Source organism: Podarcis filfolensis (genome assembly GCF_964270895.1).
Source record: "Podarcis filfolensis genome assembly, chromosome: 2".
NCBI lineage: Eukaryota > Metazoa > Chordata > Lepidosauria > Squamata > Lacertidae > Podarcis > Podarcis filfolensis.
The window spans coordinates 5913922-5926459 of record NC_139605.1 but is presented as its reverse complement, the minus strand read 5'-3'; the positions used below and the strand labels follow the sequence as shown (position 1 = coordinate 5926459).

The following is a 12538-nucleotide window of genomic DNA, read 5'->3' as shown; positions in this document are numbered from 1 at the left end:
ATGGGATGCGTCATCAGTTGCTGGGTAGATTCGGTCACGCAAGGTTGGAACAGTCGGGGATTCCCCCTGCTCGCCTTCGCGGCGCGTGCAGCCAGCGCCACCTAGCGGTTGAAAGGAGCAGCGCAGCGCACCGGTTGCTCGCTTTTTAATCGATTTGTAGCTGCTATTGACAATGTTTCACGAATTCTGTGCTCGCTTTTCTTTTGTTTGCCGGCAAGCGAGACCTCCCATCTTTGCAGGCTGCAACCCTAAGCATAATAAAGGCTAGGGAGTTTTTATTAGGATCAGATTGTAAAGAAGCCGCTCTTCATTTTATTGTGATTGGAACTGCATGCTGGAGATTAAAAAAAAAATAAAAATCAGAATGGAGTTGCGGCTGTTGAAGTCAAGTCTGTTCCCAACCCAGCGACGGGTGCTGTGCCCTATTCCAGAGCGGACCCTGTTGCAGGGCCTGCGAGACCCCGATTCAGCAAATGCATGCTCATGCGCAGGGCCGGATTTCGGTTTGATGAGGCCCTAAGCTACTGAAGGTAATGGGACCCTTTATATGTCCAGCTGTCCTTTGTCAACAACAAATTGCCGCTGTTTTTTGTGTTGACTATATGCTATATGGTAATTTATGGACCTAATAGGTATCTAAAGCCATTTGCACATAACAAATAGGAGCCTACACAACACAAAACACTGTTGCTGTATGTAGGTTTTATTTTATTTGTTTTTTATCTTATATTTTGCAAATACACATCCAGTTTTTATCCTTTAAATTTTTGGGGAGCCCCCAAGAGAGTGGGGCCCTAAGCTATAGCTTGTTTAGCTTATACATAAATCTGGCACTGCAAGTCTTGCGGGAGTGTGTTGGGAACGAAGATAGCACCCAACTCAGGTTGCCACAATTATTCGTTTGTTGTTGTTGTTTAGTCGTGTCCGACTCTTCGTGACCCCCTGGACCAGAGCACGCCAGACACTCCTGTCTTCCACTGCCTCCCGCAGTTTGGTCAAACTCATGCTGGTAGCTTTGAGAACACTGTCCAACCATCTCGCCCTCTGTCGTCCCCTTCTCCTTGTGCCCTCCATCTTTCCCCACATCAGGGTCTTTTCCAGGGAGTCTGCTCTTCTCATGAGGTGGCCAAAGTCTTGGAGCCTAAGCTTCAGGATCTGTCCTTCTAGTGAGCACTCAGGGCTGATTTCCTTCAGAATGGATACATATGATCTTCTTGCAGTCCATGGGACTCTCAAGAGTTTCCTCCAGCACCATAATTATTCATTTAGTTGCAGCTTTTTTGCAGTCTCTTCTTAAGTTCTCCTTCCTTTTAAAGGTTTTAAAGCAGATGTTCGAATGGCTGTCTGTCATGGATGCTTCAGCTGAGATTCCTGCCTTGCAAGGGGGTTGGGCTAGATGACCCTTGGGGGCCCTTCCAAGTTCTGACACCAGTGGGAAGGCTGCAAGCAAGAGCAGCACTCTCCCCAGCTGCGAGCTCTCCAGCTACTGGCAGAAGCATTTACTGCTTCACATGGTGGGGGGACATAGCCATGAGCTCTGCGAGCGCAGCTTTCTCCCAACTGAAGTGCAGAGTGTTGGAGGACCGGGACATTCGCAGAGAAACCAAAATGCTTGTTTACAAAGCTATTGCACTACCAACCTTACTATATGCTTGTGAAACATGGAGCACTTATAAACACCATCTCCAACTCCTCAAAAGATTCAATCAACGATGTCTCCGAAAAATTTTACACATCACTTAGGAAGACAGGCGAACTAATATCAGTGTGCTGGAAGAAGCAAAGATCCCCAGTGTTGAAGCAATGATTCTTCAACATCAACTTCGTTGGACTGGTCATGTTGTGCGGATGCCTGATTGTCGTCTTCCAAAGCAACTACAGTGGTACCTCGGGTTAAGAACTTAATTCATTCTGGAGGTCCGTTCTTAACCTGAAACTGTTCTTAACCTGAGGTACCACTTTAGCTAATGGGGCCTCCTGCTGCCGCCACGCCGCCGTAGCACGATTTCTTTTCTCATCCTGAAGCAAAGTTCTTAACCCGAGGTAATATTTCTGGGTTAGCGTAGTCTGCAACCTGAAGCGTATGTAACCTGAAGCATCTATAACCCGAGGTACCACTGTAAAATAGCCTAAGAGAGAGAAAAGCAAGCAATTGAAACCAGAGCTGGGGCGCAATGAGCCTGGAGATATCCGAAGGGTCATGGCAAAAATTTCCAGAACCCTGCAGGGAACTTGCGCGGGGGGGGTCTTCCCTTTGGATTCTCCCCCCGCCCACAGCTCCCCCCACTTCCTTCCCCAGATTCTCCCGCCCCCTCCAACAAAGAGGGTGGAGTGGGTTCCGTTTGGATAGGGCACCCTCGGTGCGCGCCTCTCCCGAGGGTTCCTCACGCCTTCCTCCGTGCGCCCTGCTCCTTGGCCAACCTCTCCAAGCGCGCCCTTGCCCATCCCCGACGTGGCGCACGGAGGAAGGCGGGGAGGGAGGAGCAGAGCGGTGGCGGGGGAGACACGGAGAGGAAACACGGGTCGGGCGCTGCCGCTTTCGCTTTCACCGAGAAGAAAGAGGCGAAGCGGCGATGGCGCTCCTCGACGTTTGCAGGCTGGAGCGCGGCGCCTGGGACTGGAACCCGCTGGGAGGAGCCGCCACCCCGCGGCCGGGGGCACCCGGGCATTACGCCTTCGGGGTAGAGAAGCCCCAGATCGCCGTGCCCCCTGGGAGGCAGGTGAGATGGGGAAAGGGGCGAAGAAGAGGCGGGAGGGCCACTCAGGCTAGGCGCAGCAGTGCCTTTCCAACGCCAGCCAGCGATCTCTGCCCGCTGCCCTCTGCTGGGCGGTGACAGAAGCGGGAAAATATGTATCTGTATTCCGGAAGGCGCAGGTTGGGGTCCCGCTTTGACCTACATGTTAGGGTCTGGAAATTGTTGCTGTTGTTGTTTATACCTCACCCATCTGGCTGGGTTTCCCAGCCACTCTGGGCAGCTTCCAACAAAATATTAAAAATACAATAAAACATCAAACATTAAAAACTTCCCTAAAGGGGGCTCCCTCCCCCGCCCTCTGTCATTTGTTCTCCCAACCTACCAGAGGCTGCTGTGTTTTTGCATTTGTTCAGTACAGTGGTACCTCGGGTTACAGACGCTTCAGGTTACGGACTCCGCTAACCCAGAAATAGTACCTCGGGTTAAGAACTTTGCTTCAGGATGAGAACAGAAATCACGCAGCGGCAGCGGGAGGCCCCATTAGCTAAAGTGGTGCTTCAGGTTAAGAACAGTTTCAGGTTAAGAACAGACCTCCAGAACGAATTAAGTACTTAACCCGAGGTACCACTGTACTGTTGTAGCATCTGTCTCTGGACCCATGTGCGCCTCACTGAACTTTCTCCTTGCTTGATTTGTGTTAACTTCCAAGAAAGCGCTGGTGGGATTACAGCTCTTTAAAAGCAGCGACCCTAAAGCAACTCGAAACTGATGGAATTTGAGAGCCCCAAATCCACCACTGCCAGCTCAATACCAGTTTGTTTTTTGTTTTTTGTTTGATTTTACAACTCCATTCACAATTATAATCACATACAGTACAAATAGCACAAGTTTCTTCCGAATCTCAGGACTTCCCTCCTCCCCTCCGGGGGACTTTTTAAACTGCATATAATAAGTCCATTTAATTTACAACCCTCCATTACAGTGGTACCTCGGGTTATGTACTTAATTCGTTCCAGAGGTCCGTTCTTAACCTGAAACTGTTCTTAACCTGAAGCAACACTTTAGCTAATGGGGCCTCCCGCTGCCACTGCGCCGCTGGAGCACGATTTCTGTTCTCATCCTGAAGCAAAGTTCTTAAACTGAAGCACTATTTCTGGGTTAGCGGAGTCTGTAACCTGAAGCGTATGTAACCTGAAGTGTATGTAACCCGAGGTACTACTGTATATCTAAAGTCTATGCATCATTGCAAGAGTTAGTTAAAACCTGCCAAAGAGTTCAAGTGTTGACAATGGTCTTTCAAATACACTGTACATTTGTCCCCTTCTTTATAGAAGCTCAGCTTGATACCAGTTTGGGTGGGGGGGGCGCATTTTGTGGCTGTCCTCCTAGGAGGAAAGGAAGCACCCAAACATTGGGATAATTTATTGTTGCTGTGTATTACAGAAGTCTCAAAAGTGGCTTCGGATGGCAGATAAAAGAGATTGCTAAGCATTAAGCATTTCCGTGCCTTGCTTCCTCTCTCTCCCCCGCCAGCCTTCTGAGTTCCTGCAGACCCACTGCGAGGGCAGCGGCAGCAACGGGCAGCGGATTGAGCTGGAGCATGGCACCACCACCATGGCCTTCACTTTCCAGCATGGCGTCATCGTCGCCACCGATTCCCGGGCATCGTCCGGCAGCTACATCAGTGAGTAACCACAGAGACTTAGAGAGTTGAAACTGGAGGAGGCCTGGCTGACCTAGGCCTAGACTGTGGGGGCAGAGGCTCCCCACCGCTGGCTTGAACCCCCCCCACAAATAACTCTCTTCCCCACAGGTGCAAAGGTGTTCAACAAAGTCATTGAGATCAACCCCTACTTGTTGGGCACCATGTCTGGGAGTGCTGCAGATTGCCAGTACTGGGAGCGCCTCCTGGCCAAACACTGCAGGTAGGTACCTAGAATCAGAGATTTGTAGAGTTGGAAGGGACCCTGGGGAGCAATCTAGTCCAACCCCCTGCGACGCAGGAATCTCAGCTAAACTCAGTAAACCTCCGTCTTCTGCAGGTATTTTCCCCATCTCAAAAATATGCAGGGCAGGGCAATGAAAAAACAAAAGAATTATTGAGTGTGTGCTCATGTAAAGGCAGCCGGGCTGACCCATAAGAAAACTCCAATATCCATTCAAAGGTAATGCCTTTTATTAGGCCAACCAAAATGGCACAAAACAGTTTTGCAGGTCTGAGAGTTCTGCAGAATTCTTCATCTAGCCAGATGAAGTGTTCTGGAGACCCTGAAAGCTGTTTTGCTTTTATTGTGAATATTTTGGTGGGCCTGATAAAGGTATTGCTCTGATATGTATCGACTGTTGCTTTTGCTTCCTAAAAGTCACATGTAGTGTAGCGAACTTGAGCAGTGAGGCAGGATCCTTCCGGTCTTCCCCTTTGGGAAACACAAGCTAGGATCTGGAATAACGTGTCATGATGTTCTTCTTCTGACACCACCACCCCTCTTCTAGAAATGGTAGCTCAGCAGGTCACAGCAAAAGATTACCGTGCCAGACCTCCTCTCAGCGGCTCCCACCACGTATATTATAATTTGAGCCCAGCCTGGATCTGGCTGAATAGACGGAAGATTCCAGAAGGATAGTGAAGCCCTGACATGGGAGCTCGGCCACCAGTTTTACTTGGGAAGCCTCAAGATGGGTCACTGGCCTGCCTGAAAACGGCAGGGGTGATGGAGTTATGAAAAAGAAGAGGAGAGAGCGACTCTCCCTTTCGTTTTCCTCCTACCTCTCTTTACCTCTCCCCTTTTTTCCTTCCTTCCTTCCTTCCTTCCTTCCTTCCTTCCTTCCTTCCTCCCTCCCTCCCTCCCTCCCTCCCTTCCTCAAAATGTTGGTGCTGACCTTTAAAACAGCCTCGGTCCAGTATACCTGAAGGAGCATCTCCACCCCCATTGTTCTGCCTGGACACTGAGGTCCAGCTCTGAGGGCCTTCTGGCAGTTCCCTCACTGCGAGAAGTGAGGTTACAGGGAACCAGGCACAGGGCCTTCTCGGTAGTGGCGCCTGCCTTATGGAACACCCTCCCATCACATGTCAAGGAGACGAACAACTTTTTGACTTTTAGAAGACACCTGAAGGCAGCCCTATTTAGGGAAGTTTTTAATGTTGGATGTTTAATATTCTGTTGGGAGCCACCCAGAGTGGCTGGGGAAACCCAGCTAGATGGGCGGAGTACTAATATATTATTATTATTTCTTCCGGCAGGTTGTACTACTTACGCAACAAGGAGCGAATCAGCATCTCGGCTGCTTCCAAACTGCTGGCCAACATGCTTGTTGAGTACAGGGGGATGGGGCTGTCTGTGGGGAGCATGCTGTGCGGCTGGGACAAGAAGGTACCAGCAACGTGACCGCGAGGAGGGGGGCAATTGGGGGGGAGGCGGAGTTGGGGGGGAGTCAAAGGAGGGGCTGCTGGGTATTCTGATGAGAGAGGAAGTCTGGTTGGAAGAGCGATTCTAGGATTCCTCCTCATTCATTGCCAGCCAGGTCCTGCCTAAATACACACTGCACATTTAAAGCCAGCCCACCCCAGCCCCCAGAATCCTAGGAATTGTAGTTTGTAAAGGTTCTGGGAACCGTAGTTTATTTATTTGTTGGTTTAATTTGCATTCCGCCCTTCATCTGAACTTCTTCTTCTTCTTTGGCGATCCCTCATAGCCGAGTAAGATTGTCTTCCATAAACACGGCTTTAACAATCAGTCTGTAAGTGACTGTGGAGGCCAATTCTGGATCCACACATCCTTCCACAGTGGGGACATAGGATTCTGGACGGGAGTTGATCACAGTGAGGGTTTGCCAAGCGTGCCTTCCTCTTAGCACGTTTCTCCCTTTCGTCCTGAGTTCAAGCGTCTTCAAAGTCCATGACACCTTTGGTAAAGGCTGTTCTCCAACTGGAGCGCTCGCAGGCCAGTGTTTCCCAGTTGTTGGTGTTTATACTACATTTTTAAAGATTTGCCTTGAGAGAGTCTTTACACCTCTTTTGTTGACCACCAGCATTACGCTTTCCTTTTTTATGTTCGGAATATAGTACAGTGGTACCTCGGGTTACATACGCTTCAGGTTACAGACTCCGCTAACCCAGAAATAGTACCTCGGGTTAAGAACTTTGCTTCAGGATGAGAACAGAAATCGTGCGGCGGCAGCAGGAGGCCCCATTAGCTAAAGTGGTGCTTCAGGTTAAGAACTGTTTCAGGTTAAGAACAGACCTCCAGAACGAATTAAGTTCTTAACCCGAGGTACCACTGTAGTTACTTTGGAAGATGATAATCAGGCATCCGCACAACATGACCAGTCCAACGAAGTTGGATGATGTTGAAGAGAATTGCTTCAACACTGGGGATCTTTGCTTCTTCCAGTACACTGGCATTAGTTCGCCCGTCTTCCCAAGTGATGTGTAAAACGTATTTCACCCTTCATCTAAACATCACAGGGCAGTTCACAACATAAAAATACCAAATGAGAACACAAAGCACATAGTAAAAGCAAGAACAAACCCCCCATCCCACAAACATATTTAAAAGGCCATAGAATCAGCCAAAGACCTGGTTATAGAGGAACGTTTTCACCTGGTGCCTGAAGAAATGAAGGTGCCAGGCGAGCCTCCCTGGGGAGAGCATCCCACAGACGGGGAGCCACTGCAGAGAAGGCCCTGTTCTCGTGTTGCCACCCTCCGGAGCTCTCGTCAAGGAGGCCCACAAAGGTCTCTGATTATCCGTTCTGTGGGGCTCAGTAAACTAATGTTCCCAGGATTCTTTGGGGGAGGAGGTTTTGCTTTAAATGTATGGTGTATACGAAGCTGATAAATATTTATCATACCGCCGGGAACTCACCCAGGGCACATTTTCAAGAGAGGTTTAGTGGAGGGGGTTTAGTGTGAGTCTTGGGGGGGGGCACATGGGAAGTGCTGCCAGAATGAGGGCCTGAGGGAGAGAAACAACTTTGTGACTTTTGAGGAGTGGGGTGGGAATGAGCGGGTGGGGAGTGGCTGCAAGATCAGCCAGGCAGGGGACTTGGGTGGAAGTGGCCGCGATCAGAGGCAAAAGAGGCCAGTTCTTCCTCTTTTTTCTAGGGACCTGGACTTTACTACATAGACGATAACGGGGTACGCCTGGGTGGCCCCCTCTTTTCCACGGGAAGTGGGAACTGCTATGCCTATGGGATCCTGGACAGCGGCCATCGCCCCGATCTCAGTGTGGAGGAGGCCTACGAACTCGGCAGGAAGGCCATCTCGTACGCAACCCACCGCGATGCCTACTCAGGCGGTGTGGTGAACAGTAAGTGCCCCCCACCCTCATTCTGCAGTCCCAGCCCCACGTCCCCCTTGTTTGGTGAGAGCCTGCTTTCATTTTGCACAACCTCACTGATGTTGTGGTACCTCTCTGTCGCCCCGCGCAGTGTATCACATGAAGGAAGACGGCTGGATCCGGGTCGGGCGCACAGATGTCAGCGAACTGCTCCACCAGTACGCCGAAGCCAAGAAGTGAGCAGCCGGGAACCACGAGGAACGTTGGATATGCTTCAACACTCAGGGGCAAAGGGCAGAAAGGGACAGAGCTACATTTATGACGGGGCAGCAATAAAGTATTTTCATTGATAAAGTCTTTGATTCGGTGCTCATGTTTTAAAGAAGATTTTAACCGGTCTGAAGTAGCATATAGGATACACGTAGGGGGAGGTTTTGGACTGAACATTTGGGAATTATTGTGTTTAAGATAAGCTTATCCACGACAGCTTCATTGGATGAATTTAGATGAGTAGGACAGGATATTTTATTTATTATTCTTCCTCTTTTTCTCACTTGTGTGAGAATGCAGATACAGTGGTACCTCGAGTTACATACGCTTCAGGTTACAGACTCCGCTAACCCAGAAATAGTACCTTGGGTTAAGAACTTTGCTTCAGGATGAGAACAGAAATCGTGCTTCAGCGGCGCGGCGGCAGCAGAAGGCCCATTAGCTAAAATGGTGCTTCAGGTTAAGAACAGTTTCAGGTTAAGAACGGACCTCCGGAACGAATTAAGTACTTAATCCGAGGTACCACTGTACCTCTTTCAGCAGATTAAAATCACCATCCGATTGCCGTTTATCTTTAGACGCTTTTGGGGAAAAGGTTGCTTAACCTTCTAGACCAATTATGATATCCAAAGATGCTTAGACAGACTTGGATTCATTTTCTCCCTTCTGTGTTTCCCTCTTAACGAAGAAATCACTCACAGACTGCTTAAGTAAACAAAAAAATATAAGCTTACTCACATTAAAAGCCTTGCCAGGATTCAACAGGTACAGTGATGAAAATCAGGCAGGCAATTGTCCTTAAAAGTTACAAAAGTCCGTAATCCAGTTCAAAATGGAGTGGCCTTGACTGTCCTTGAACCTTGCTGCCACACTTAAACTGAGTTGGGCCGTTAGTCCACCTGCCCCAATATTGCCTGCACTGACTGGCAAGGCTCCCCAGGGGTTCTGAGAGGGGGAATCTCCCAGTGGAAATGTTGGGGGGGGGTGCTTGGGACCTTCTGCATGAAAAGCAGATGTTCTAATGCTGAACTACAGCCCCCCCCCCAAGGCTTTCTCCAGAGCAGTGTTTTTCAACCTGTGGGTCCCCATATGTTGTTGGACTACAACTCCCATCATTCCTAGCCAGCATGACCAGTGTTCAGAGATTATGGGAATTGTCGTCCAACAACATCTGGGGACCCACAGGTTGAGAACTGCTGCTCCAGAGTCAAACCCACAACAGTTGTTCTGAGCCCTTTGTGTCCCCACCCACGTGGGTGTCTTGTGGCACTGCAGTTCCAGGAACCTCAACTGCTCTCCGTTAAGGAAGCACCTGCGGTCATCAAGCTATTGAGAAGATCTGGGAGGTGTTTTCTGGCTCTCTCGGTTTTGCACAGCAGACCAGCGAAGCACAGCCCTTTCTGAGATGCTGACGAGCCCCTCTGGTTTAGGTTCGCTGTGAGGACCTTCAGGGTCTGGAACGTCTTCCTCATCTCATTGCCTTCCACATAAAGTGTATGCAGAGGGTTCATGTAGCTCAATCCTGATATGGGGGGAGGGGGTGCCCCATGCCTGTTGCTCATTCCTCGTTCTGCCTTCTCCAGTCCACACAGCTCAGCATTGTCCACACCAGGGACTAGGAATAGAAGGAGAAGGAGAAGAAATTTATTTATACCCTGCCCATCTGGTTGGATTTCCCCAGCCACTCTGGGTGGCTCCCGACAGAATATTAAAAACACGATAAAACATCAAACATTAAAAACTTCCCTAAACAGGGCTGCCTTCAGATGTCTTCTAAAAGTCAGATAGTTCTTTATCTCCTTGACATCTGATGGGAGGCCGTTCCACAGGGCGGGTGCCACCACCGAGAAGGCCCTCTGCCCGGTTCCCTGTAACCTCACTTCTCACAGCAAGGAAAGCGCCAGAAGGCCCTCGGAGCTGGACCTCAGTGTTCGGCAGAACGATGGGGGTGGAGACGTTCCTTCAGGTATATAAAGCATTTTGGGGGGTGGGGAATGTCTAAACTGCCCTTCACCCAAACCTGGAAAGCAAGGGGGGTGTCTTTAATTGAGTCCTGCTCAGGATTGATAGAAGGGCAAATCCCACCCCTCCAACAGTTGGGGAGAATCTATTGGAGAGAGAATTGGGGGGATGATGAGACAGTTATTCTTGTTGGGTTTGGGCTTTTATAGAATCGTAGAATTGTAGAGGACCCTGAGGGTCCTCTAGTCCAACCCCCTGCAAGACAGGAATCGCAGCTAAAGAGACTGACAGGTGCCCATCCAGCCTCTGTTTGAAATCCTCCAATGCAGAAGACTCCACCACCATCTCAAATAGCTCTTCCTGTCAGAAAGTTCTTCCTAACTTCCTCATTTCCTGCAGGGAGGGAACTGGCAAAAGGCCCTCAGCACTGGACCTCAGTGTGGAGAATGATGGGGGTGGAGATGCTCCTTCAGGTATACTGGACCGAGGTTGTTTAGGGCTTTAAAGGTCAACACCAACACTTTGAATTGTGCTCAGAAACGTACTGGGAGCCAATGTAGGTCTTTCAGGACCGGTGTTATGTGGTCTCGGCGGCTGCTCCCAGTCACCAGTCTAGCTACCACATTCTGGATTAGTTGTAGTTTCCGAGTCACCTTCAAAGGTAGACTCCTACCACCACATAGAGCGCATTGCAGTAGTCCAAGCGGGAGATAACTAGAACATGCACCACTCTGGTGTGACAGTCCATGGGCAGGGAGGGTCTCAGCCTGCGTACCAGGTGGAGCTGGTAGACAGCCGCCCTGGACACAGAATTGACCTGCGGCTTCAATCCTCTCCGTTATGTATCCTCTTGCTGTCTGTCATGTTCGATTTAGCTGAGGTTCCTGCATTAGGGAAGCTTTTAATGTTTAATAGATTATTGTATTAAGTGGCTGGGAAAACCCAGCCAGATGGGCGGGGTATAAATAATAAGTTGTTGTTGATGTTACTATGATTACTATCACAGGAGGTTGGACTAGATCAGGGGTCTGCAACCCACGGCTCCGGAGCCGCATGTGGCTCTTTTACACCTTTGCCGCGGCTCCGGGGCGGATACTAGCGAGGGGAGGAGGCGCATTGTGCGCCCCAACACTCCCCACTGTGGCGGGCGCTGTATTGGCTGTGACGTCGCATGGGGGCGGTGCGTGCGTTAGTCACGCACCGTCCCGACGTCACCTTCCCGCCCGCCCGCTACATTGTAAGGGGCATGTACGCTGGTCACTGTTTTGAAGGGGAGTGAAGAACGCACACACACAAAAAAGGTAACTTGTTAATTTAACGTTTATTTCTATGAGGAGGAGTAATTCTGAGGGGTCAAACAAAGAAATAATAAAAAAGTGACAAAAAAGTTATTTTTATAATGACGAGTTTTGCGGCTCCCAGTTTTTTTTCCTTCGGAAACGGGTCCAAGTGGCTCTTTTTGTCTTAAAGGTTGCAGACCCCTGGACTAGATGACTCTGGGGGTCCCTTCCAGCGCTACAATTCTATGTTTCCATACGTTCCCAACATTTTCCCAATGAAAATAGGGACATCCTATTACATAATGATGATAATTTTATTATTTATACCCCACCCATCTGACTGGGTTGCCCCAGCCACTTAATACAATAAGTTGCCCCAGCCACTCTGGGCATCTTAACACCATATAAAAAAATAACAAAACATTACAAAACTTCTCTATACAGGGCTGCCTTCAGATTTCTTCTAAAGGTTGTACAGTTACTTATCTCCTTGGCTTGGGGGTCGCATAACTCTGTACCCTCTGACATTTTTCTGATGAAAATAGGGACGTCCCAAGGAAAAGCGGGACATTCTGGAATCAAATCAGAAACTGGGGCGGCTTCTGGAAATCCGGGACCCTCCCTGGAAAATAGGGACACCTGGGAGAGGTCAAAATTAGAAACAGAGCTATTGGAACCCAATACTAAGAATCTGTCAAGAATGTATAACTTGCTGTTGAAATGGAATACACAGGATGAGACGGTTAAATCAGCTATGATTAAATGGGCACAAGACATTGGTCATGACATTATGTTTGCTGACTGGGAACAGTTATGGACTACCGGTATAAAGTTCACGGCATGTAATGCCTTAAGAGAGAACATTATGAAAATGATTTATAGGTGGTACATGACCCCAGTCAAGCTTGCAAAAATCTATCACACGCCCAATAATAAATGCTGGAAATGTAAGGAAACTGAAGGTACTTTCTCCCACCTTTGGTGGACGTGCCCAAGGATCAAGGTCTTCTGGGAAATGATTTATAATGAAATGAAAAAGGTGCTTAAATGC

At 49.1% G+C, this 12538-nt stretch overlaps 1 protein-coding gene across 1 annotated transcript; it reads left to right on the top strand.

Moving 5' to 3' along the window:
* Positions 1 to 2515: 2515 nt before the first annotated feature.
* PSMB8 (proteasome 20S subunit beta 8) lies at positions 2516 to 8329 on the top strand. Its single transcript, XM_083602394.1, has 6 exons — positions 2516 to 2720; positions 4230 to 4380; positions 4510 to 4621; positions 5938 to 6067; positions 7801 to 8005; positions 8127 to 8329. The coding sequence occupies exons 1-6, from the start codon at positions 2574 to 2576 to the stop codon at positions 8213 to 8215; spliced, it is 834 nt and encodes a 277-aa protein (XP_083458520.1). The 5' UTR covers positions 2516 to 2573; the 3' UTR covers positions 8216 to 8329.
* The last annotated feature ends 4209 nt before the right edge of the window (positions 8330 to 12538 follow it).

Coding starts and splice junctions, on each gene's coding strand:
- PSMB8 (XM_083602394.1), top strand. CDS start 2,574: ATGGCGCTCCTCGACGTTTGCAGGCTGGAGCGCGGCGCCTGGGACTGG. Junction 6,068..7,800: donor TGTGCGGCTGGGACAAGAAG/GTACCAGCAACG, acceptor TCTTTTTTCTAG/GGACCTGGACTTTACTACAT. Junction 8,006..8,126: donor CTCAGGCGGTGTGGTGAACA/GTAAGTGCCCCC, acceptor CGCCCCGCGCAG/TGTATCACATGAAGGAAGAC.